We start from the raw sequence: 26,814 nt of genomic DNA, 5'->3' as shown, positions 1-26,814 counted from the left end.
AAATACAATTATGAAAAAAATCTAAAAATATTCTAAATAAAGAACAATGAAATTATCCTTAAGAAATGCAACAAAAACACTATTATGGAATAAATTACCATAAATACAAAAAAGGGCAAAATGTTTAGCTATACAATATAACTGTTATTGAATGACAGATGAGTTTTGTGAATCTTTTCTTAACCCCCCCTCTTCCTCTGTGCAGCAGAACCAGATGTCCACGCCACCCTCCCTCCCGGCCAGCAGCCCTGCAGCTCAGTCTGCCTCCTCTGCTCCGGGCTCCGCGGCCCCCGCAGGCTCCATGGGATCCGGTAGTGCCACCCCCAACCAGCCCACCTCCTACCCTCACTGCCCCCCCATCCGAACAAACTCCCCGTCGCCGGCACGCAGCTTAACGCCTCAACCGCATCAAACGCCCCCCACGTTACCTCGCTCTCAGACGCCGCAGCCACAGACTCCCAGCACACCGCAGCAGCAACAACAACAACAACAACAACAACAGTTGCAACAGCACCAACAGCAACAACACCAACAACAGCAGCAGCAGCAACAACAACAACACCAACAACAGCAGCAGCAGCAGCAGCAACAACAACAACAACAACAGCATCAACAGCAGCAACAACAACAACAACAACATCATCAACAGCAGCAGCAGCAGCAACAGCCAACGGGCAACTCTGTGAGCTCCGAGAAAGCCAATCAGATTCAACAACAGGGGGGTCCGGCTTCCTCAGGACCTCCATCAGGTCAACCTGCTTCGGTGCCTACCCAGAATGCACATGTGCCAATGCAGCGTCCTCAGACCCCGGTGAGTACATCCTTTCTTTCCCAACAACCCAGATGTGTTATTCTCAAACCTCCCGTAAGCCTGGCTGATGCTTTTACCAGAAGTGCAAATGTTAAAGTAGTTCTAAAAAAGTAAAATGGATTTGAGAAAAATTCGGATGATCAAAAAGTACAACAGTGATGGAAAGAAAATCATGCGTCCTGCTGCAGATTCCACCGTCCCATTTGTAAACCTCTCTCCATCTCTCTGTGCTTTTCTCCCTCAGCTCTCTCCAAAGCCTTCTCTGACCGCAGACAGTCAGGTCTCCACTCCGGGCTCGGTCAGCAGCAGCGCCGACACCAGCTCTCAGCTCACCCTGAACGAGGGCTCCGCTCCCAGCCAGGAAGAAGTGAAGATGGAGGTGAAGAAGCAGCAGGAGGAGGACGACGAGGGGGCCGACACTGAAGGAGAGGGCAAGGGGAAGATGGGGAAGGGTCAACGAGACATAAAAGAGGAAAAACCAGAGGTGACATTGTCTTTGTCAAACTTACTGAAGTCTTGAAATGTCTGACATGAATATCCCCCCTCTGACACTTTCATCCTCCCCTCAGATAAAGAAAGAGAAGACGTCCGGAGACGGGTGTAAAGGCGAGCCCATGGACACGTCTTCATTCTCGGCCTCATCGACACCATCGACGGGCGAGGACAAGAAGCCGGAGGTGAAAAAGGAGCCCAAAGAGGAGGAGGATGCTTCAAACAGCGGCTCCCCAGCCAGCGAGAAGAGCAAGAAGAAAAGTGAGTTTGGACCTCCTCAATCACCGTCACCTGCACATTGATCAGAAGTGTGGTCTTGGGTGAAAATAGAAGTTTAAATATGAGTGAATTTCCTGTAAAGGTCTATTTTGACGAGTGAATTTGTGTCGTTGACCAATAGCAAGCTGTCTTCATCATGCTGATAATTCAGGTAATGTGAATCCTGGGAATCCAATATGGAGGAAGGAAGGAGGATCATAGTTTATTTTACCCCTTATGTTGGTGTTATAACTGCTCCTCAAAACAATGATGTTTTTACACCTGTTTATTGAAGCAAATCTGCATCTCTGCAAGTCATCAGCTCTGTGCTATCCTTTATATACAGGAGAGAGGAGACAGTTGTTAAGTAGCCAAAATGTACAAAAGTACTATTACCAACAATCCACCAAAAAGTACAAACATGACCGTGCTGACTTTCCAAAAATACAGGAAGCCATGGTAGCTTTTTTTAGCCAATAACTTTGAATACACTTCCTCTGTCTGGATGGGAAAGACTGCATATAATAGAAATAATTGAAGCAACTATTTAACCAATCAGATCTTATATTTGAGTGTTGTACAGTGGGGCAAAAAAGTATTTAGTCAGCCACCAATTGTGCAAGTTCTCCCATTTAAAAAGATGAGAGAGGCCTGTAATTTTCATCATAGGTACACTTCAACTATGAGAGACAGAATGGGGGAAACAATCCAGGAAATCACATTGTAGGATTTTTAATGAATTAATTGGTAAATTCCTCGGTAAAATAAGTATTTGGTCACCTACAAACAAGCAAGATTTCTGGCTCTCACAGACCTGTAACTTCTTCTTTAAGAGGCTCCTCTGTCGTCCACTCGTTACCTGTAATAATGGCACCTTTTTGAACTCGTTATCAGTATAAAAGACACCTGTCCACAACCTCAAACAGTCATACTCCAAACTCCACTATGGCCAAGACCAAAGAGCTGTCAAAGGAGACCAGAGACAACATTGTAGACCTGCACCAGGCTGGGAAAACTGAATCTGCAATAGGTAAGCAGCTTGGTGTGAAGAAATCAACTGTGGGAGCAATTATTAGAAAATGGAAGACATACAAGACCACTGCTAATCTCCCTCGATCTGGGGCTCCACGCAAGATCTCACCCCGTGGGGTCAAAATGATCACAAGAACGGTGAGCAAAAATCCCAGAACCACACGGGGGGACCTAGTGAATGACCTGCAGAGAGCTGGGACCAAAGTAACAGAGGCTACCATCAGTAACACACTACGCCGCCAGGGACTTAATCCTGCAGTTCCAGACGTGTCCCCCTGCTTAAGCCAGTACATGTCCAGGCCCGTCTGAAGTTTGCTAGAGGGCATTTGGATGATCCAGAAGAGGATTGGGAGAATGTCATATGGTCAGATGAAATCAAAATGGAACTTTTTAGTAAAAACTGAACTCGTCGTGTTTGGAGGAGAAAGAATGCAGAGTTGCATCCAAAGAACACCATACCTACTGTGAAGCATGGGGGTGGAAACATCATGCTTTGGGGCTGTTTTTCTGCAAAGGGACCAGGACGACTGATCCGTGTAAAGGAAAGAATGAATGGGGCCATGTATCGTGAGATTTTGAGTGAAAACCTCCTTCCATCAGCAAGGGCACTGAAGATGAAGCGTGGCTGGGTCTTTCAGCATGACAATGATCCCAAACACACCGCCAGGGCAACGAAGGAGTGGCTTCGTAAGAAGCATTTCAAGGTCCTGGAGTGGCCTAGCCAGTCTCCAGATCTCAACCCCATAGAGAATCTTTGGAGGGAGTTGAAAGTCTGTGTTGCCCAGCGAAAGCCCCAAAACATCACTGCTTTAGAGGAGATCTGCATGGAGGAATGGGCCAAAATACCAGCAACAGTGTGTGAAACCGTGTGAAGACTTACAGAAACGTTTGACCTCTGTCATTGCCAACAAAGGGTATATAACAAAGTATTGAGATGAACTTTTGTTATTGACCAAATACTTATTTTCCACAATAATTAGAAAATAAATTCTTTAAAAATCCTACAATGTGATTTTCTGGATTTTGTTTCTCATTTTGTCTCTCATAGTTGAGGTATACCTATGATAAAAATTACAGGCCTCTCTCGTCTTTTTAAATGGGAGAACTTGCACAATTGGTGGCTGACTAAATACTTTTTTGCCCCACTGTATGTCTTTTTAAAAAATGGACCTCGAGTCTCTTCAAGAAAGCTGAAGGATTGATTATCTATAAAGCCTTAAATCACAATTCAAGAACACATTTGTCTCAGTGGGCTGTTCAGTCTGTATTACGACATATGACAGAGACCCTGGTAGCACACAGAGAAACTCATAGAGAAACCCCACAGGATGTCAACAATCTTCCAGGTGTTGTCAGAAAATAATACCTCTGAAATGCCTCAGAGAGGAGACGCCTCGTTGTAGTGTGTTACAGTGCCTCTTCCTCTCCCCTTTCACTCCTCACTGTGTTTCTCTCACTGCTACTCTTCCAGTCTTCAAGCCGGAGGAGCTGCGTCAGGCTCTGATGCCCACCCTGGAGGCTCTGTACCGGCAGGACCCCGAGTCCCTGCCCTTCCGCCAGCCGGTGGACCCCCAGTTACTGGGAATACCCGTACGTATTCGAACTAGTAACAAAACTAACCTGGTAAGGGACTGCACTGGCTGCCATTTTGCTTCCTCTGAAAAAGTAGCTTTTTTTTTTTTTTTTTTTTTTAATTATTCTTTATTTTGTCATCTTAATTTTTCTTTCTCCTTTGTCATAGATGTCACAATGTCTGAGTTAGTTTAAAACATCTGCTTCAAGTTTATTTAATCTTTTAGTTTACTCTCCTCCCATCGCTTGACAGAAGCTAAGAAAATTAGATTTGGATGTGCGTGCGTGTGCGTTTCCTTTTTGAAACTTCTTGTCATTTGTAAATCAAAGCAATGACTTGTGTGAACGGTTGCCTTTTCTTTGATGGAACAAGGTGCAAAAGGGATTAAAATATAGTAGTCTGTAAACAAAAGGAAGACATTTTTCACACGGAAATTAAGATTTTTGTGCTGACAACACATTTGTAACCCCCCCCCAAATGTAAGAATCTAAAAGTAATTGAATATAAAAGGACCCCGCCTCCATCAGAGCATTATTCCTATTTAATTCCTCTATATTTATAATCCAATTTTTAATTTGCTTCCAATTGTTCGAGTCAATTGCTTTCATTTATCACCTATTATTTATTTGATTACATTTTAGTTTTTATTTTAAATCATGTTTTTTTTTAGTTTTTTTTTTAGCTTTCATCCCATTGCTAGCTTTCTAGTTCAGTTCCTCACCAGTAGTAGTGTGTAGGTGTTCAAGCTGGCGGTGTGCAGAGGTTGGGCAATGACTATTTTACCCTCATTAAATCCAAATTAGAGGAAAATCCTCACTTCAAATTCAAGACTCAGTATGTGCATACATACAGTTTGAAATCACTAAATATTGAAATATTGAACCCAGAGGGAAGGTGTCCGTCCTCCCGCTGCCTCGTGCAGTGTGTGGTTTAATACAGAGCAGTGATGAGGCTTTTGGCTCAAGTGATCCAACTTACTACTGTTGTGTGATTATCTAACACAATTATTTGGATGTAAGTTGTAACGTTTATCACTTCTGTTGGATATTTTCAAGACAGAGGGTCTGTTTCCTAACTGTGTTTGCCATGGTGACACCAAGACGGACCGTGCTCTTTTAAATTCACACCTCCTCTTGTTCCAAATTTGGTTGATTCTCCAAAAAAAAGCATTTCTTTTCCTCGCCATCTTCTCCGTTCCTTTCTCAAATTTAGTTTGGAGGAGCAGCAGATGTCGGTAAAGGAAATATGCAGACTGGTCCTCCCCATCTTTACATTTGCTTCCCCTCAGCACTGTTGGCTTTAACTCCTGCCATCGTATCGCCAGACTCTTTGTTGCTTTTATATAATAAGGCAGTGATTTTCTGTCTGCCTGTTGCTGTTTCCACTGCTCTGTTCTTCTTGGTTTTGCACCCTTAATGCTTCCCGAGGCTGAAGGCTTTCTTTGCTTTCAGATTTCCACAGAAGCATCAACCGCAGTGTGGCTAAATGACAAGATATGTTTATAAGGATGTATACGTGTTAGCTCGAGCTTGTTTCCTTTAGTATTTAGCGGTAGAGGACAGAGTTGTGGCGGTATCCTGGTCCCTGAATGCAGCACAGATTTATTGGAGGGTGCAAAGCAGAGAGCTGAGGGCAGAAGTTGTCATGTCTCTCTGTTTGCACGCAAACCTTCTTTTCTGCAGCGCTCAACTACATTGTCCTCCCTGCACCCTCTTCTTCTCTCCCTCCTCTGGTCCCGCCTGGATCATCTCACCTGATGACCACAACCCTGATGCTGACGATCATACTCTTCTTCCCCCTATTTCTCTCCCCCCCTTCTTCAACCACACTTTACCACATGATCCTTGATGGCGCCAACCCCAAGCAGGACTACTTTGACATCGTGAAAAACCCCATGGACCTGTCGACCATCAAAAGGAAGCTGGACACGGGACAGTACCAGGAGCCGTGGCAGTACGTGGACGACATCTGGCTGATGTTCAACAACGCCTGGCTGTACAACCGCAAGACGTCGCGCGTCTACAAGTACTGCTCCAAGCTGGCCGAGGTGTTCGAGTCCGAGATCGACCCCGTCATGCAGGGCCTCGGGTACTGCTGTGGGAGGAAGGTAAGGCTTGGTTTAGGGTTTTCTAATCTTGTGTGGTCCCAGATGAGGATTATTTCCCTTTAGTGGAGCTATTTTTCATTCCCCTTTTAAGTCAGGAATAGGTTTGGGTTTCCTTCATTTTGAGTCGCATTGTTTTAAGTAACAGGTTGCACAATCATCCAGAGTTGGATCTATTCAGTGGTCCATGTTTTTAGTTTCTTCCAGTTCAATTAAACTCCAACAAAGCACAAACAAAGCAGGTGGTAAACAAAAGCGACATGTCCTTGTTAATTGCTTTTCTAGCATCTTTGTTTTGTTTTTTCTCTAAAAATAAGGACACCTATCGTAAGTGTCTGTTGAATATGAGGCTACAGCTAGCCGTTCATTAGCTTAGCATAAGGTTTAAACCAGATGAGATCAGCCTGAGAATCTAGAGTGTTTTTAGCTGTGATTTTTGTCAAAGTGAATCTTACTTTATTAATCCTGGCTGAAGACGACTCTGAGAACAGTGTCATTCATTCAGTTTGTGTCCGATGTTCCTCAGATAACAAATCTTCACACATCTCTTGTCTCTTCTTATCCCTGCAGTTTGAGTTTTCCCCCCAAACTCTGTGCTGCTACGGAAAACAGTTATGTACCATCCAACGAGACGCTGCTTATTTCAGCTACCAGAACAGGTAAGGGCTTTCGACGCATTGGAAACACTTGTAGAAAATATTATGGGCACCTTGCTGTTGTGTTTCTGCACAGTGTGTATTATATTTCCTGTATGCAACCAGTGCAATCACAGAGGAGTTTTAATTTGGCTTCAAATGGTTACCCTGGCATCATCTTCCATCTTCATAGCTCACCGTTTTATTAAATCTCCATTATGGTTTCATTCATAAAGTGGGCTCCTGTCTTCCGAAGCACTCACCGACTAACTTCACAACACTTTCATAAATAACGACAGCAGGAAGTGTTGCCTCTACTCTCTTCCACAGGGGAAAGGTTCCCACTTTATGAATGAACTGAAGGATGATGGGTCTCTGTTGCTTTACCGTTTATTTTTTTCCTCATCCGCCCCTTCATGTCCTGAGACTCATACCCCCCCCCCTCCTCCTCCTCAGCTCCTAGTGGTCTCTCATGTTGCTGTAATGTTGTTGTTGTTTACCACTGGACGTCTGACGCTAATCTTTGCTTTGCCTTGGCTCTCTGTCCTCTGTTGGTTGTTGTTCACATCCTGTCCCCCCTCCCTCTCTGTCCCCTCCATTGTCTTACCTGTAACGATTTATTTCACGCTTTTTTAATATTCATTTTGACTCCCCTTTCCCCGTCCCTTCTCCCCCCTTCTCTCCCTCCTTTTTTAACGCTTGTGATGTCTGCATTGGCCTGTTTTGGTGTGACCAATCATCCACTCCAAAATTTGCGCGCAAAATCAAAACACCCGCCCACACAAAAACCCTGCATCACGATTGGCTGCTTCCTCCTGGCGACGACCTTCCTTGCCCTCTGCCTCCTCCTGTGTGTCCTGCCCTGCCCTGATTGGCGGCTGCTTCTCCGTGCCCTCTCTGTGATTGGCTGTGCTGATGACGAACGGTGTAGTTCACCAAAATATGGGCTTCTTGCTGACAGGTACCACTTCTGTGAGAAGTGTTTCAACGAAATCCAGAGCGAGACCGTTTCCCTGGGGGACGACCCCTCCCAGCCTCAGACGTGAGTACCGCCGCACACTTCCTGTCTTCCTCTCACACACTCGCAGCAGACACCACACACACCACATTAAAAACATACACTTTCTCATGTAATGCTTGTCCAGCTGAGCAGTTGGGCAATGTACCAGCTTTCATTAACTCCTTTTTTTGGATTTCAATCAACAAAAAGTTGACATCAGACACAGTCAAAAAGCCAAAATAACTGCAACTCCAGACATTATATTACAACTCTTGAACATGTGTATATAATCTTAATAAGATGAGTATTAATTATAAGGTTACCTGCAAACAATAAATAAAGAATTAGCAATGTGGTGTGGTCTGTTTCATGATAATGCCTGTGTTCAAATTAAATGATACTCGATTTCTCATTTCTGTGACATGATCTTGAGCTAGACGCTTTTTATAGTCACTCGTCAGGATATTTACCTCGCTAATGGAAATGAACTACTATCAACTTATTTATGCTTTAATCTCCATCCTTTATACCTTCTTGCTTCATCCCATCGCTATCCCTGAGGGGAAATTATAGATATTTCAGCAGCACAAGGACAAAAAGTACTATAACATTAAAAGAGAGGCCTAATAAAAGGTATATAACAACTGAACTCAATTAAGAATAGATCATACATAGTGACTGTTGTATTATCCCTTTAACATCCCATTTGACCCGTTTTTTTTTACCCACAAGTGACGTTCGGATTAAAGAAAATGTTCTAATTTGAAGTATCACACGTATATATTTGGCGCTATATTATTCCAGTTTTTCAAGCTTCATGTTTACCACGAGGGAAACGATCAAACAGGAGTATTTTTAAGGGGGCACGAGTTCAATCAAATGTAAATATTAAACCCTAAATATCCTGTGTATCATATTCCTAATTGGTATGTTTAGAAATGAATGATCTTTACTAAAACTTCCATTTATCAAATTAACGGGTTATGGAGTTTTATGATTTGGGAATACCAAATGTTCCAGCCTCTGAAGAGTTGCTGCTTTTCCACGTTTTATTTCACTGTATATGGAATGTTTTTTGGGCAAACTGAGACGTTATATGACTCTTTGAAGCTGTGGCGGGTATTTTTCACTATGTAAAGACCAAATGAGCTAATTGAAAAGTAATTTGATCGATCAATGGCAATTATTTCCTAAGTTGAAGCTATAATTAAATGGGATTTAGAAACAATGGACGCAAAGGGTCCTTTTTTAGGCAGTATTTCGACTGTCTTTCAATGAAACACTTTCAATATCTACATCACCAGTGTATAATAACCATGTTTTATGTGTATTCTTATTATTCTGTGAGTGTTACAGTGGTTAACTTCCACATTTTCTCCACAGCACCATCAGCAAAGAGCAATTCCAGCGAAAGAAGAACGACACACTCGACCCCGAGTTGTACGTCCTCTTTTTTTACTCTCATTAATAACGGTTTCCCACCATCCCTGTGATCCTTTTCAAATCTATAAGTATTGTATCAAGATTTCAGATTTAAAAACAAAGGGATTGTAATGCTAATAAATCCCTTTTTTCAATTAAGAATTGGATTTAAATATCATTACTTTATTTATTTAGCTTCTCTGTGTCTCCTTTAGATCAAACGGGGTGTTTTCTATACTGTGACACGTTGCGTTAGTAACTGGTGTCTGTCTTTTCTCTCCCGCTCTCTCTTCTCTCAGACTTGTGGAATGTATTGACTGTGGTCGTAAAATGCACCAGATCTGCGTGCTGCATCATGATACCATATGGCCTTTGGGGTAAGCCAGCTATCAAACGCACATACTCACACACACACACACTCTATAAATTCTGTTTCTGTATGGGTCTGGAAAATTAATCGGACCTTCTTTGTTTTTTCTTTAAAAAAAAGCTTTAGATTCATCCAAAGCATCGATAAAGGTGCTCGGGGGGAGAAAATACTAACACACATGAATAAACATTCTCAAGTAGCTGTGGAGTAGCTATTTTAAGATCAATGTTTATAATAACAGACTTTGAGCTGCAGTTTGAAGAAGGTGTTAAAGCTGAGATTATATAGAGCCGTTAAAGCTGATTTAAAGGAAGGACATTAAAGACATCTCTTAATCTATGTCATGTTGCTCTACTTCATTTAACCTTTTACTCTTCTCTTTCCTCCCGTACAGTTTCACATGCGACAACTGCCTGAAAGCGGCCAACAAGACGCGGAAAGAGAACAAATACGCGGCCAAAAGTAAGTCCTTTCATGCCTGTGTTTATTTTCATCCTATCCATGTGATATATGGATAGACTGGGGGGAAACAGAAATCCTTTATCCGTCCCACAGAGGGGAAATGTACATTGTTAAAGTAGCACACAGACAGATAAAAGGCAAAATCAAATCAATAGGATATTTAATAAAGAGGCAAGCACAGGTTAAATACAATCAGGTGTCCGTGAAGTTCAGGATCTACTCTAGTCTTCTCTGTGGCTTAAAGGTGGTTTGGTAAATGTAAGACTTAAAAGCAGACTAAACGAGTATTTTCTAGACATTAAAAACAAGTATTTCTTTTCGGCAGTTTCAGAATCTGAGAAGATGGAAATCACGATACTTGTATAACGCAATTGTTCAGAATCCCATCCCTATTGATAACCAGCTGTCTAAAAAGTTGAGGAAAAGGCTTGTGAGGGTGATTGAAATGTCCATAGCTGCATTAGCTTTCATTAGATGTCATTAAGCTGACACTTATCCAACAACATGTGCGCTGAACTGTGAATCAAACTCAGATAAAAAGCCATAAACCTGCAGCTTTTAACGACCCCTACTATTGTAAGAGCGTAACTCTGACACCTCTCTCTTCCTCCTCCTCCTGCAGGGCTTCCTCAGACTAAGCTGGGGAACTATCTGGAGACGCGAGTGAACGACTACATCAGGAAGCAGAACCTCCCCGAGTCCGGAGACGTCACCATCCGGGTCGTCCACGTGTCGGACAAAGTGACCGAGGTCAAGCCGGGCATGAAGTCCAGGTAGGAGGTCGCTTTTCACTGCTGGGTCAAACATGGACGTGTGGTGGATCTCGTCTCACAGACTCAAACCCTTTTTTAACACACACACTCTGAGATGACTTCCCGTTCCCAAAGCTGGTTGTTGTGCTCTCAAATGTCCTGATTTTTATGCTGATCTGAAAGCTGATGCAAATTTTTAAAAGCAACAGTTCAACATGAAAATAAACGACTAAGTGTACATTTTATTATTTCATTTGTCAGAGAAGTAAATCAGCCTCTACACTCCATAAATCATGTGCAACAAGCTTTAATATCCATTAAAACATTATAAACAGATCTGTAGCTGTGTTCTAAAATATAGCGTGCATATGGGCTTTGCGGTCCAAGTTGGTTCTGACCAGCAGGGGGTGCTAGTTGATGGACCGGTTTCCAGGCAGCATTTCCTCCACACCAATGCAAAAACAAATGCTTAAGGATGTTGTTGCCAGGCAACAGCTGGTTGACACAGAGTGGACATCAGGCTGTAACAAGAACTTAAATACTTTATTTATCCTGTGATGAAATTGGGTTCATGACAGTATCTCCATCCTTAAATGAAATAAATAATTCTATAAAAAGTTTAAAAAATGTATACAATTATTTGACGTTGAAGTCAAACGTCCGATAAAGGATCAGTGATAAAGAATTAAAAGTAATTTTATTTCTGAGGACCTCTCCTGTGTTATCTCACCCTGTTTGTGTTCTCCCCTCAGGTTTGTGGACAGCGGGGAGATGTGCGCCTCCTTCCCATACAGGATGAAAGCCCTGTTTGCATTCGAGGACATCGACGGAGCAGACGTGTGTTTTTTCGGGATGCACGTCCAGGAGTACGGCTCCGACTGCCCGCCCCCCAACCAGAGGCGAGTGTACATCTCCTACCTGGACAGCGTGCACTTCTTCCAACCGCGACTCATCAGAACGAATGTCTACCACGAGATCCTGCTGGGATACCTGGAGTACGTCCGGAGGATCGGGTAAGAGAAAAAAACATTATGCCTTGCATGAAAATGAACATAAAAAAAGGGAATAAAAATACTTTTTACTAATGAATTCATGCCTTCCTGTTTCAGGTACACGACGGGTCACATCTGGGCCTGTCCGCCCAGTGAAGGCGACGACTACATCTTCCACTGTCACCCCGCCGACCAGAAGATCCCCAAGCCAAAACGGCTGCAGGAGTGGTACCGGAAGATGCTGGACAGAGCTGTGTCTGAGCGCATCGTTCACGACTACAAGGTGAGTCTTGAGTTATTGTTCAGACCTAGAACAGCTATCGCTCTGATTTAATTCAGCAGTCAAGGATAACATCTGGACCTTAGATATAAAATGGACATGCTCTTAAACATATTTCTCTTTGTTTCTCAGGACGTCTTCAAGCAGGCGACAGAGGACCGGCTGACGAGCGCTAAAGAGCTTCCGTACTTCGAGGGAGACTTCTGGCCCAACGTCCTGGAGGAGAGCATCAAGGAGCTGGAGCAGGAGGAGGAGGAGAGGAAGAGGGAGGAGAACAGCACCTCCAACGAGTGCACAGACGTGAGTACTACAAGAGTCCACATCATCATCATTCTGATTTTTGTCCTGGCGGTGCTCTGACTTTAAATGGTTTGCAGGTGACGAAAGCAGACAGCAAGAATGCCAAAAAGAAGAACAATAAGAAGACGAGCAAGAACAAGAGCAGCCTGAGCCGAGCCAACAAGAAGAAACCGGGGATGCCCAACGTCTCCAACGACCTCTCCCAGAAACTCTACGCCACCATGGAAAAACATAAGGAGGTCCGCACGTCCACTTTGATCCAATGTGATAAATGGCTTAATTATAGGACATAATGCCGCCTCGTGTCACATTGACTCCACTTTACAATTTAAAGCTATTTAATGAAACCCTGACTGTACAAAGATCCTCCAGCTGACCCTCTCCCCTTCGATCCCCAGGTCTTCTTTGTGATCCGTCTCACCGCCGCCAACTCGCTGCCCCCCATCTCGGACCCAGACCCCCTGATGGCCTGCGACTTGATGGACGGCCGAGATGCCTTCCTGACTCTGGCCCGGGACAAACATCTGGAGTTCAGCTCCCTGCGCCGGTCCAAGTGGAGCTCCATGTGCATGCTGGTGGAGCTGCACAACCAGAGCCAGGACCGCTTCGTCTACACCTGCAACGAGTGCAAGCACCACGTGGAGACCCGCTTCCACTGCACCGTCTGCGAGGTGAGGAACACACATTCACTCAAATCCTGCTCTTATGACTTTGAGTCGGACTGGAGAACAAACTATAGCAGGAGAACACTGATCCTGTGGATAGTTTAAATGAAATGAAATGGGTTTTAGTGTTGCCGAATAGACAATGTTACCTCTCTGAGATCACTCAGCTAAACATACTATGTTGAGTCAACTCTTTAACTGTAAAACAATTATTATATCTAAGTTACATTGCAGATTTCCTTGGTTTCCAATCAGTATTTGAAATCAAGTCAGTTTTGCACATTATTTATAGAAGTGTTGCACAAAATATGGTTCATAAAATCAGACATGAAATATTTTATTTAACATGCATTATTTACTCCAGTTCTTTGGTTCATACTTATTTTCCCGTCTTTCTTCTCCCCCTCCCTCCTCCAGGACTACGACCTCTGCATCACCTGCTACCACGCCAAAGGTCACGAGCACAAGATGGACAAGCTGGGTCTGGGTCTGGACGACGACAGCAACAACGCGTCGGCAGCAGCCACCCAGAGCCCCGGAGACTCGCGCCGCCTCAGCATCCAGCGCTGCATCCAGTCGCTGGTGCACGCCTGCCAGTGCCGCAACGCCAACTGCTCGCTGCCGTCCTGCCAGAAGATGAAGCGCGTGGTGCAGCACACCAAGGGCTGCAAGAGGAAGACCAACGGGGGCTGCCCCATCTGCAAGCAGCTGATCGCGCTGTGCTGCTACCATGCCAAACACTGCCAGGAAAACAAGTGTCCTGTCCCGTTCTGCCTCAACATCAAGCAGAAGCTCCGTCAGCAGCAGCTGCAGCACCGGCTCCAGCAGGCGCAGATGCTGAGGCGGAGGATGGCCAGCATGCAGAGGGTGGGGCAGCCGGCCGTCGGTCCTCCAGGAGCCGTAGGCCTTCCATCGCCCGGGAACAATGGCACGGCTCCCAGCACCCCGACGTCTGGTGGAACACAGCCTCCAACCCCCCAGACGCCGACTCAGACCGGTCCTCCAGCACCGCAGCAGGGAATGGGTCAGCAGCAGCAGCAGCAGCAGCAGCAGCAGCAGCAGCAGGGGGGGGGGATGCCTCCACAGAGCGGCATGCCTCCTCACAACATGCACCATCAATTCCAGCAGATACAGGGTGGGGGAGGCGGGGGGATGATGAGCTCCCCCCAACATCAGATGCTCCCTCAGGTCCAGCAGCAGGGCAACCCGCAGCAGCACCAGAACAATCTGCCTCCGTACGCCGGCCGGCCCCCGGGCTCCTCCCCACTCCACCAGTCGCAGGGCAAACCCGGACTCCTCGGCTCCGCCACACCCCCCCAGCAGCAGCAGCAACAGCAGCTCGGAGGCATGGCAGGAAACGTTGGAGGGCCACAACTTCCCAACCAGCCTCAGTGCCCGTCGTCCCTGCAGCAGCACCCCAACTCCGGACCCCCCCCTGCAGCGGTGGAGATCGCCATGAAGATCCAGCAGGTGGCGGACGCTCAGAGGAAGATGGCTCTGCAGAGACAGGCAGCTGCGGGTCTGATGCCCTCTCACCCCCACCATCAGCAGGGGCAGGGGCAGCAGATGGGCATGGGGCACCCGGGGGCCGCTGGGATGGTTGTATCCCAGGGTTTGCCCCCTCAGAACCAGGCAGCAGTGGCAGCAGCTCGGGCCCACATGGACCAACAGCAAGGGGCCCCATCCGGGATGATGGTTGGTGCTGGAGGGCCCATGCAGCAGCCCCCCCAGCAGGGTAACATGCCGCAGGGCCAGATGCCCCCTCAGGTTCAGCTGCAGCAGCAGAGGATGGGGCCCCCACATCAAAACCCCCAGCAGCCGCAGTGGGCGGGTCAGGGGATTCCCCCCCAGCAGAGGCAGGTCATGATGAGCCAGATGAACCATCCGGCCTTGACTGCAGCTCAACAACAGCAAATGCAGCAACAGCAACAACAACAGCAACAACAACAACAACAACAACAACAGCAGCAGCAAATGCAGCAGCAACAACAACAACAACAACAGCAGCAGCAGCAGCAACAACAACAACAACAACAGCAGCAATCTCAGGGCCACTTGATGAACATGGCCCAACAGCAGCCAGGTGCCGGAGGCGGGATCCCTGGAGGGATGGTTCCTGGAGTTGCCGGGGTCCCCGGGGCCGCAGGGGGGAACATCCCCCAGGCGGCCCTGCAGGAACTGCTGCGGACCCTGCGCTCCCCCAGCTCTCCGCACCAGCAGCACCAGGTCCTCAACATCCTGCGCTCCAACCCGCAGCTCATGGCCGCATTCATCAAGCAGAGGGCCTCCAAATACAAAGGGGGCCCGGGCGGGCCAGGCGGTGTCCCCGGAGGGCCCCCAGGAGGGCCTGTTGGGAACGTCATGGTGGGAGGAGGCGGCCCCCAGGTGAACATGGGGGGTCAGGGAGGAGCCAATGTTAACATGGCGACCATGGCCCAGCAGCTGCAGCAGCAGCAGCAGCAGCAGCAACAACAACAACAACAACAACAACAACAGCTGCATCAACAACAACAACAGCAACAACTACAGCAGCAACAACTACAACAGCAGCAACAGTTGCAACAACAGCAACTACAACAACAGCAGCAGCAGCCGCAGCAGAGGCCGATGCTCAGCAGTTTACAGCAGCAGCAGGTTGCAGCTATCCAGCAGCAGCAGCAGCAACAACAGCAACAACAGCAACAACAACAACAAGGTGGAGGGAGGGGGATGCCGGGCCAAGGGCCACAGATGGGAAATATCAACAACCCCCAGTTTAGAGAGCTGCTCATGAGACGGCATCTCCAGCAACAGCAGCAGCAACAACAACAACAACAACAACAACACCAACAACAACAACAGCAGCCACAGCAGCAGATGGGAGTGACCCACGGTCAGTTCCAACAGCCGCAGCCCCCTCAGCAGGGCTACATGGGGCAGCCTGGGATGCAGCCTCCTACTGCTGGTCAGGGGCCTCCGGGAGGTCAGCCTCTGGGCCCCCAGCAACCCGGTGGGGGTCCTCAGGGCCAGCAGGGCCAGGGATACTCAGTGGCCCAGCAGCAGGTCCTGCAGCAGCGGCTGCAGCACCAGCACCACCTGCAGATGCAGCAGCAGCAGCAGCAGCAGAACGCCATGTCCGGCCTGCAGGGCGGCGACGCAGGGCCTGGTGGAGGGGGGGGTCCTCAGCAGCCCCCTCAGGGGCCGCAGCCCCCTCAAGGGGGACCCCCGTCGACTCAGGTTCTGCTCCAGCAGGCCCTCCACCAGAGGCTCCTCCAGCAGCAGCAGCAGCACCTGGGCCCCGGGGGGTCTCCAGCCCAGCACAGCAACCCCATGAGCCCCCAGCAGCCGCAGCAGATGGCTCAGTCCCCGCACCCCCACCCCCACCTGCAGAACCAGGCGCTGTCCTCGTCACTCGCTAACCAGGTCCGATCCCCGCAGCCGTCGCCCCGACCACAGTCGCAGCCGCCGCATTCCAGTCCGTCGCCGCGCATGCAGCCGCAGCCGTCCCCCCACCACATTTCCCCCCAGATGCAGACGGGATCCCCCCACCCGGGTCACATGAACCAGCACCACCCAGGGATGGTGGTCCAGCAGCAGCAGCAGCCAGGGAACCAGCAGCAGCAGAACTCTATGGATCAGTTTGGGTCAGACCCGAGCGCCATGCTGTCCCAGCTGAGCGGCATGGCGGGTCTCCACGGGCCGGGGGGGGGCAGCGGGCAGGACCCTCTGGGCCAGAACATGAATCACAACCCTCTGGACATCATGTAGGAGGTGGTCTCTGCACAAACTGCACTCACCCAGGACAGTGTTATTGTTCCCCAGCCTTTCCTCTTTTATACGATTTATTAAATGTTATTTAAAATGTTTTCCAGAAAGATGCATTGAACTGAACTTCCTATGGGAGATGAACAATAAATCAAAGCAGTCGTTAAATAAATTAGAATAAATGAATTGTAAGTTATTGCTGTTAATATATTTTTTTGCCAATTGTGGACAAAGAAGGGGGTTTCTCTAAAGCGCCCCCCCACTCACCTCCTCCTCTCGCTGAATAGGTGATATTTTCTGGGAGGGAGGGGGGTAAATAGGCCTTTTTTTTAAGAAATGTTTTTAAGATTTTAACAGTGGTCAAGAATTAAAGAGGAAATGATTTAATGCAAAGGACTTTTCTATCGGTTTGATTTCCCATCATGCATCGGGCTTTCTGTTCTGCGGAGTGATGTGGATTATTATTAATGTAAATCCAAACTCGATGCATATCTTCATTTTTTATATATATATTTGGGTTTATTTATTGTTTTCTTTCAGGGGGGGTGTTGCGGAGGTGTTATGTACCCTGAGACTGCTACAATTCGTATAGAAATATATTTTTGTTATGACTGTTATGACGGGGGGGTAGTGGATATTTCATTTAGGTGGGAATAATTCAAATGTCAGTGTTTTATCGCAGCGGCTGAGACGGACATTGACACTTCGGTATCGGACATCGTGCTGGACTCTCCCCTGCAAACATGCAAACCCCCTCCCTCGAATGTGTGTGCACTCCTTCCTTTTTAAAGACACTTAATACAGTGGAGGCTTGGGGAGGGGGGGTGCATACCTGTGTGCCTGAAACATTTTGCGTACATGGGCTGAGATGAGAAAATAACGGGTGGGGTGGGCTCTCTTTTTTTTGTGTTTTTTTGTTTTTGTTTTTGTTTATAAGGATTCTCGGAACAGAGGATTTTGATCCAAATGAACTGTGTTGCACAGAAATGAGGAGAAAAAGGAGAAATCGCTCTCCGTCTCTTTCTGCCTCGTCCCCTTTGCTGCTCCCCTCGGACTTTAAATCCTTCCTCCTCCTCTTCCTCCTCTGTAGGGGAAGTTGCTCCCCCTCCCCTCAAACTCCATCCTCTTTATCTTTCTGCTAAGAACTTTGGGAGTTTAATTTAATATTTTTTACTGTACAAAGGAAACACGAACTGTGGACTCAAATACTGTTTTTTATAATAAAATGAAAATTACCAACAGTGACGTGTCCTGCATGAGGCTGTCTGTGAGGTATGAGAAGTGGGCGAGAAAGTAATACTAAGAGTACTAATACTACACTGTAGGAATACTCCATCACAAGTAGAAGTACTGTATTGAAAATGGTAATGGGAAAAAATATGTATTTTTATGATCGGGAAAATGAACTTAAACTGAGCAGTAAAAAAAACACATTGCAGAAAAAAACTGTTACAAAGAAATTGAAATATTTGAAAGGGAAAAACTGCGCAATTTAAGAAGTTTGAAGTGTTTTAACACAAACAAAAGCTATCTCAATGAAACACTCATTATAAAAGTGGCTTTGAGCTTGGAATATGTTGACCCGTTTCCTGAAGCTGCCTCTCTCCTCAAAACGATTTCATATTTTTAATGTTTGGATATCATTCTTTTGTGTTTCAATATTATTTGAGTTTAAATGCTGTGTATTTGACACACTGAACTTGGCTATAAGTAAAAGTCATGCATTCAAACCTTTAAGCAGGAGCAGAATGCACTATTAAAAATAATGATGTGCTGTTAAATGTTCCCTGTCACACATAATGAAAGCCCTACTGTATAAAGTATATTGTATTTGGATCCAGACCCCTTTGATCACAGCTGGTTTGGTTTATATACACACAAGCACACACACTTCAGACATTATGAGCCTGTGATTCACTGTAAACTGGGAACTCGCCCTCCATGACGTCACTTACAGTAATGTGTCTTTCCTGAGAGCAACTCGCCCCCCTAGTGGCGACACGTAGTACCACTGTTGTTGACTGAAGGCACTAAACATTTTGTCAGACGTGGAAAAACATTTTTGTTTAGTCTGGTGTTGGTTGTTGTTGTTGTTGTTGTAAAGACTTTGAGAAATGACCCCATTCACCCAAGCATAATGTAATTGAAGAAAATGATCGTGGCAAAAATTAGTTGCACCTTCATTAGTCATAAAAACTGAGTTGAGGTTAGAAAACGGATCACCCGATGCAAAAATTCTATCTTACTTCCTTATCGGGGTTTCTGTGCCAAAATCAGGCATTTCAAATTCAAGCTGCAGTACTCTGTTCTTAAATGAAACATCAGTTGCTTGAAATTAGATGTTAAAGGAACTCTATTCCTCAACAGGACCTCCAATTAAAATCAATAAACATTGGATATTCCGTGTTTTCTTTCAAGAGGCAACTTTGGGATTTGGGAAACACTTTTGACAACAAATGTAATAATAACTAAATACATGAAAATTCAGATTTGCATATTAAGACTGCCTCCATGCTTAAATGCACCTATATAAAACTCAGGGTTAGGGTTGTCGTCAAACCACTGTCTGATATTCAGTGTATATAAAAAGGACGTTCAGTAAACCACATAATAAGTAAACTCCATGTAAACAAGTTATTTTAATACATATTTATTGGAAATGTCGAAATAAAAATACATTTTTCAAGAGAAGACATGTTTGACAGTTTATCTTTTTCAGAGAAAGACACATATAAGTGACATAAGTTAGTTTAGCTTATACATGTGACATGCAATAAATAAATGCTCACTACAGTCGAACCTAATGCACATTTGCTTCCATTATTACACATCAGAGCGGCAGCGGTGTAAACTGATATCTCCTCTTTTGAAATACACAAAGGCTAGTGAGAAGATTGGACTATCAATTGGTAATACAAAAATAGAACCAGGAAGTTTTTCATGCTTGAAAAGCAAAAAGGACAGACGACAGCAAACACAACTGTGTACTTCATTTTGTGCATCTTAGCCTCCTTGAAATGCAGAACTTCATCTAAGCGGCAGGCATTCATTTCTTTCCCTCTTTGTTTTATGTCCTTTGTGACAGAAATAAACCCTTCAACAGACCGCAGGACAGAGCTTTGTGCACGTGTGGCACAAACTGACAGGGCATGCAGGAATCTCTGTGTGAATACTTGGAACAAATAAAGAAAAGAACAATGTCTCTACAAAACGTAGAAAAAGAGGCGACTGAAACAGACCCCGAGAACAGATTTGAGCGCCTGGCTGGAAAGCACTGAGGACGACTGGAATATAAGTAGCTGCTGCATGGAAGTAGTAATGTGCACTGTTACATATGCTGTCTGTCAGTAGCCCCAGCGACCCCTGGAATGAAACCTGCCACTGATATCCATTGAGTCCTCTGGAGTGCTATTGATGATTTGAGGATATTTTTGGGGCCTCTGGCTTCCTATCACGCCTGACAGAGTGGTGCAGGAATGCTTCCTAAAACCAGGAAATTAGTCAGCATTTTAACACTTCTGGTTCCCTAGTCTAAAAGTCAACAGTATTTTGAACGTGATTGTGATTAAACGCCTAAATTCAGCTCAGTATTTCTTACAGTAGTAAAAAAAAAACTATCTTCAGAGATTTTAAAGTTTTGTATGTGAAGTCATATGACCAAACTGTAGTTTGTTTTTAGCCTAACGTTTTAATTCTGGCGTTCAAATATACGTGAGTTAATACCCCACTGGTGAATGTTTGAAGCCTTTATGTGTCAGTGGTTGCTAACAATGGCCAAAAAAGACCACTCAACATCAACATTAGCAGCCATTAGCTTAGCGGTGGAGACGCCATGTGGCCACGCTGTAGTTCTTTTATAACATTAGCTTTTTACTACAGGAGACTCAAACATCATGTGTTGGGGTAATATCTGCAGATTATCCTGCTGAACGAAACGTGTAGGTATCATAAATGTGTGTTTGCCACAGAGTTTATTTTCTGCAATATTCCTAATGTTAACATTAGCAGCCGTTAGCTTAGCCGTGGAGGTGTGAAGTCATGTGACCGTGCTGTGGTTCGTTTATAGCCTAACGTTAGCTTTTTACTTCTGGAGATTGCATTACTGCTTCTAACATCATAAAGTGCCATTAGTTTGCAGAGATTATGAACGGAACGTGTTTGTATCGTGGACGTGTGTTTGCCATGGATCTTATTTTCTGTAATATTTTAAAATCCAATGGAAAAATCTCATTGGCTTCCGGTCGGATAAACCCTTGCAATGCTAACTTCCGCGTCAGCCTGCAATAATCTGTCATCACTGCACCACTCTATAAATGCGCCACAATAATAAATGTACCACTCACTTGTTTATTTATTTAAAAGGCAACAATGTCTTCAGTGAACTCAGTAGGAAATGAGTGTATCTTTGTAAACGTGTGGACTTAACTAACAAACACGACTATTTACACGTATAAAATGAGTGGCAGGTCTACTTATGGTTATTTAAATCTCTCTTTTTCTCATCATTTAATAGCCCTTAAAGAAGCCTTCTGCCACCGGGGCTTCCTTAATCGTCACCGTCAGAAAGTTGATCGTCACGTCAGTAGATATCACCTTTCTGGGATGTTCGGCCTCAGCGGGCGTGGTTTCCGTTGTGCTCTGATTGTTGCCACTTTCTCCCTTCTTATTCGCTGCCACCTCAGTAGTGGAGCCTGTAGTGCTGCTGCTCCCTCGATGACTCACTATCACCGAGGTTGTGTTGTTGCTTCGAGAAACACTGCTCTCCAATCTGGGACACTCGGACTCTAGGTCCTCCTCACTTCTGTCCCAATCTGACCCCACGGAAATTTCATCTTCCGCTGCAGCCTTGGGCGTGGAATCACTGTTTTTTGATTGGTCGCACACTAGCGTTTGTCTCGTGTCCGCCGTCCATTCTCCCGGTTTTTCAGTCCATGTTTCTGTGCTCACCGTTGCCAGCTCGGCGTCCAACTTCTCCTCCTCCTCCATCTCTAAGTCCTCTCGCTCCAGCAAAGGCGGGGAGCTGCACTCTGCCCGACATTAAAGAAAGAAAAAGGTTTTGACCTTTAAAAGTTCAAGGGGTCATGACTTATGAATTTGTAAGTGATTAACTTTATAAACCAACCATAGAAACTGTCTTCGCATGTCTCCTCGGTGATGCTTTCCGACTCTTGCTTCTCTTCTTCGCTGGTGCCGCTCCAGTCCTCCTCAATGGGCTCCTCACTCCTCTTCTTCAGTGGGAGGATATCTTTGTTTGAGGGTCCCTCTGTCCCCCGTTTGGACCCCATCTGATTACTCTTCCTCCGGGCCAGACGTCGGTACAGGCTGCCTCTTTCGCCCTGGTCCACATCTGTACTCATGGATCGGGTGAGGGAGAGTCTTAATCGAGGGGGCGGTTTCTCCGAGGCCTTGTTGGCACTTCGGAGGTCCATGGCAAAGATGTTCTGCAGCAGAGGAAAAGTCCAAAATCATTACTGTGTTCATTTTGAGACAACGGCTACACAATGTTAAACAATTCTGTCATCTGTGCGGAAACTACCTGAAGTGTCATATTGTCCCTAAAGAAAGTTATGTCGCTAAGCTAATGGGTTAATTTAGGAGTGTTACATAAAGCCTGTTAGGTTTGATCAGTGCCTGTATGTGTAGTTACCATTGTTAGACGTTACTCTCTTAATAGCATTACTGTCAGTGTTAGGTCGTGTCCACGTAGCGTCTTTCTCTGAAAGGTGCTGGCTGGTTGCTGGGCAGAACCTCCCAGCGTTTTATAGAAAAGCTGAGGGAAGCGAGGAGAGTCTGCCCAGAGTCCAGCCAGCGTCTTTCCTCCAGAAAGAGATGCTATGTGGACACAGGGTCTCAGCTAGCTTCTTCAGAGTGCACAGGAAAGAGAAAAATCAAATAAAAAGAATGTCAAATTGAGGACAGAAATTAGAATGTTGTTCCCGTTAAAGAATATGAAAAGGATTTAGTTTTTTTAAATACGCACCATGAGAAGATGTGTGTATCGGTAAAAATGCATTTTGGTATCTCCTCAATTAATTCAGCCATTGTCTTACGATCCACATATGATTTATCTTTTGAGAGACTGGTATGGGTCCCTTACATTTTTTGGAGGAAAATGGTCACTAATGACCCAATAGCTTCTAGCTAATGGCAAACATTTGAGGTTTGATTTGTCACACAAAGGAAATGTATGGAGCATGGACACTCTTGTGATATTTGACATTGTTCTTGCCTTCAACAAAGAGAAAAACAACAAATAATTGATCCTACTAAATATCTAAAATGCTAGGAGGCTTCAGACCTGATCTTTTAAACCTTCATTACAAATTGAAGACGAGGGATTTGAAATATGATGGCTATCACCAAGCAGGTAGAGTCTCATGAAAGAGGCTACAGTAGCATATGAGGAAATGGGCTTAACTCATACAAGGGACTAAAAGTCGGGAAACTTGGGGCTCTGCTGCTTCAATCAGGACTTTTCTAGAGCTTTGGTTGTGTTTGCGCCTGATTTTCATGAAACTTGGTGGGAAGGTGGAGCATGGGCCAAGGATAAATACATTACATTTTGGAGGTCTGCACGGTCCGAGTGCCCTTGAGGTGAGAGGGTTTTTGGTGGGAATTTTGGAGGCTCCTAATAGTCTACATTTACAACCAACAATCATCTCAGGGGTTAAGGATAACAATCTATTTGGATTAGAAAACATTAGCACTCAAGAAGATACAACAAAGACATGTGAGACTAAAATAAAGGTTAGAGTGCAGTCAACATTGAGAAAGGTACAACACAGTGATGTGGGGATAAAGCTGTCTTCTTACCCGCAGGAGGAGCCTCCTGGGTCTGAGACCTTTCCTCCGGTAGGCCAGAGCTCTGATCTTCTCCTGACTGGATGAAAAGAGGAAGAAGTAGAGGGTTGGGAGATAACAGAGCAATAGAGACAAAGAGAAACAGATTGTGAGCTAGAGCACATAAACACAAAAAAAGGGCTTAGCAAACATAAAGTGAAAGCTCTCAAAGATTACTCACTGCTCTTCGTAGGCCAGGACGAGGCGCGGGTCCAAAATATTGTCCTCTGGTTCCCAAGTACTGTATCTGCCAACACACACATTTAATATAGTCTGTCTATCCATCCATTCATCCATTCATCCATCCGTCTGTCTGAATTTGTCCCTATTACTATTTCAAAAGTATAATTTGTAAGAAATATTCAATAAATAAAACTTGCACCAAGTTATGCTAATAACGCTATATAACAATACACACTATTAAATATCTGTCTGTCTGTCTGTCTGTCTGTCTGTCTGTCTGTCTGTCTGTCTGTCTGTCTGTCTGTCTGTCTGTCTGTCTGTCTGTCTGTCTGTCTGTCTGTCTGTCTGTGGTATCTCAGGTATGAAGCAGCATATCTTTTTTATATATAAAAGGGCCACTAAGTTTATATGGAGGATATTAGGTTCATGATGACTCAAGGCTTACTCACTTTGGGGACCATCCCTGCCATTTCAGAAGATACTCCACATTACCCTGAGGGGAGAGAAAGAGGGGAGGGGAAGAAAGGGGGGAGTTACGCATTACATTCACCCACATGTCCCCCCTCAGTGTGGTGCATTAAAAAGCTAAAAACAAGAGCAAAACAGTAGGACTGTCCCTTTAAAGTGAGGAGGGTCATGGACATTTTTTTTAAATGTTGTGGTTTCATGGGGAGGGGGTTGACGTCAATGACAGGTGACGTGACCGCACATGGGCTCCACGCGCCGGTCTCGTAGAATGCACGAGCTACTTCTAGAACGTAATGTGATAGGTGGGGCCAAGCGAACATGTAAACAACGTGGTGTTGCGCAACCGGAATGATCACAGTCATACCGAGAAGAAAATAACAACATGACCACATCCATGGATAAACACAGTGAGCATGTGGAGGAGAGCTTTTATTTATGAGCAGATCTATTCCGATATTATTATGTATTACATCACTATTTATTTCACAGAATGCACTGTATGTGCACATGCTGCGTGAAATACAATCTAAAAATGTTCTCCAATGTGAAAACAACCATTACGCAGCATCCAGTGACATTACGCTGCAGTTTCCCACCGATTCTCCGCCGCTCACTGGCGCAACTCATATCAACTGCGTAGCTCCACTTACTGTGTCCGTAAAGCCGTTTCCTGGATACCTACACACCCCCTTCCACTTCTTACTACAGCTGCGTGGGCATCAAAACATGCTTAATGCTGCAGCATCTCATGAAGCTGCACGGAGAGGCTGCAGGATGAGACTTATGCTGTGAAACAATCTTGAACTTTGGCACAGAGGATTGAAATAATAGATTTAGAACTTGTGCGTAAAGTAGGCTGTAAGGATATTGCGTAGCCTAGTTTTGTTGTTCACAGCAAACCGGAACATACTGTTCATTATTTGGGAAGACAAGCAAGTTATGTAAGTTATATGTTGTGTGTTATTAGTTTGTCTTACCTTTCTCACTCTTTTCTTAGTTATTGACTCCACAGCAAACACTTGGTCTCCTATTGATGACCGCTCCATCGCTCCAAACAACAACTGGGTCTCTGCTGGTTTATTTGAGAAGTGCCGAAATAAAAATAGTTATATATGACCGGAAAGTGTCAGCGCCGCCGCTCTGATTTATGTTCCTCTCTCTTTCCTCTCTCCAAAAACTCCCAGCTCCTGCCTCCCTCACTTTCTGAAATCTGCGACAGATCAACACACAGGAGGACAAGCGCGCTGCTTTAAGTCCTGCGCGCCGCCCCTCCATTGCGTAGGAACCGAGCCCCCAATGCGCGTTCCCGAGATAGCGTGACTGCGCACGCAAATTGGGGCAGAGTGCAGAAGAGGGGCAGAAGAGGAGCGGAGGAGCGGAGGAGCGGATGGGGGGGGGGGGGGGGGTCAAAACCACAAGGTTAATGAACTTCAGTTTCAGGGGAAGTGGAAACACAAACATTTTGTGGTTAAAAACCTAGAAATCAATCCAGTTACAAGGAATGTTTGACTCAGTGAACTCCTATTATACTTATATATATACATGTACATTATCTTCAATAATATTTGCATATATGTGTATTCAGCGCCTCCGTTTTTCACCTTGCACCTTGTTAATCATTATTACATGTTTACTCCCATTTATATTTATATAATCCTAACTATTATCTGTACTGTTCTTTGTTTCCCTCTGTTGCTGATATGACACCTGCATTTTTAACAAGCTTAATAAACTCCAGTTTAAGGGGATGGAGTGGAAACACACAATGAGGGATTTCATCACCATTTTATCTTAAAATAAATAACATTATTATGTCTTTATTGAGCAAGGATCATACTTACAATAAATGAAACTCAAAAACAGAGGAGATGATTTATCAGTCAGGTACACTCATAAGAATCAACAACACAACAAACACATACATACCAACACATGAGTGAAACTGTAATATTACAACTCATTTGAACTTAAAACTCAAATTATGCTCACGTTAATGTTGCTCAACATCCATTCTGTCGCACCATGGCAAATATTTCCTAATCATTCCAGTAGGAGGAATTTTAACTCAGTGAACCCTCTTTATCCTTTTATTTCAGGTCATAACTTGCTTTTAACCTTTTAGGAATATCCAAAGGGAAACGCTTTATTTCATTTTTTACATTTATGGCATATATTATTGCAAATTACATAATTTATGACTCCTTTCATAATTTAGAAATAGTATTGGTTAACTGCAGCAAATTAGATGATGCAAATTAATATATGATTGGGATTGTTACCTGCCAGCAATTTCCTGTCTGGGGCAATTTACCATAAATCCAAAGAAATATTCGGCACAACGTTTCCCGTAAATTGACAAATTATAAACACATTGTATGGGATCAAGAGCAATGATTCAGCTGGAAGGCAGATGTTGATGGTAATACATGAA

General features: G+C 45.0%; 2 protein-coding genes across 9 annotated transcripts in view; one reads left to right on the top strand and one right to left on the bottom strand.

The window, feature by feature from the left end:
- Nucleotides 1–18,133, top strand: part of ep300b (E1A binding protein p300 b) — a 31,405-nt gene extending 13,272 nt beyond the window's left edge. Inside the window, exons 14-30 of one of the 7 annotated variants that reach the window (XM_063903205.1) lie at nt 209–811; nt 1,056–1,295; nt 1,381–1,564; nt 4,065–4,183; nt 6,034–6,273; nt 6,841–6,929; nt 7,867–7,947; nt 9,289–9,345; nt 9,627–9,704; nt 10,092–10,159; nt 10,782–10,932; nt 11,664–11,924; nt 12,021–12,186; nt 12,316–12,483; nt 12,561–12,722; nt 12,882–13,154; nt 13,566–18,133. In XM_063903205.1, coding sequence (XP_063759275.1) covers nt 209–811; nt 1,056–1,295; nt 1,381–1,564; nt 4,065–4,183; nt 6,034–6,273; nt 6,841–6,929; nt 7,867–7,947; nt 9,289–9,345; nt 9,627–9,704; nt 10,092–10,159; nt 10,782–10,932; nt 11,664–11,924; nt 12,021–12,186; nt 12,316–12,483; nt 12,561–12,722; nt 12,882–13,154; nt 13,566–16,895 — 6,270 coding nt within the window. In that variant the 3' untranslated portion in view covers nt 16,896–18,133. Of the gene's footprint in view, nt 1–205; nt 812–1,055; nt 1,296–1,380; nt 1,565–4,064; nt 4,217–6,030; nt 6,274–6,840; nt 6,930–7,836; nt 7,948–9,288; nt 9,346–9,626; nt 9,705–10,091; nt 10,160–10,781; nt 10,933–11,663; nt 11,925–12,020; nt 12,187–12,315; nt 12,484–12,560; nt 12,723–12,881; nt 13,155–13,565 lie in introns of all 7 variants that reach the window. The other 6 variants (XM_063903199.1, XM_063903203.1, XM_063903202.1 and 3 more) reach the window with 6 other exon arrangements.
- Nucleotides 18,134–19,526: 1,393 nt separating this feature from the next.
- On the bottom strand, nt 19,527–25,626 carry cbx7a (chromobox homolog 7a). Of its 2 annotated transcripts, none has more exons than XM_063903246.1 (6): nt 25,361–25,626; nt 24,365–24,408; nt 23,914–23,973; nt 23,706–23,772; nt 22,015–22,333; nt 19,527–21,919 (listed from the first exon to the last, which is right to left on the bottom strand). In XM_063903246.1, the coding sequence occupies exons 1-6, from the start codon at nt 25,427–25,429 to the stop codon at nt 21,399–21,401; spliced, it is 1,080 nt and encodes a 359-aa protein (XP_063759316.1). In that variant the 5' UTR covers nt 25,430–25,626; the 3' UTR covers nt 19,527–21,398. The 2 variants fall into 2 exon arrangements, with proteins under 2 accessions (XP_063759316.1, XP_063759315.1); XM_063903245.1 differs by having other exon boundaries at nt 23,914–23,979; nt 25,361–25,623.
- Between the last annotated feature and the right edge of the window lie 1,188 nt (nt 25,627–26,814).

Source organism: Eleginops maclovinus, chromosome 16 (assembly GCF_036324505.1).
Source record: "Eleginops maclovinus isolate JMC-PN-2008 ecotype Puerto Natales chromosome 16, JC_Emac_rtc_rv5, whole genome shotgun sequence".
Taxonomy (NCBI): domain Eukaryota; kingdom Metazoa; phylum Chordata; class Actinopteri; order Perciformes; family Eleginopidae; genus Eleginops; species Eleginops maclovinus.
The sequence above is the reverse complement of the archived record's forward strand: the minus strand, read 5'-3'. Positions and strand labels throughout refer to the sequence as shown.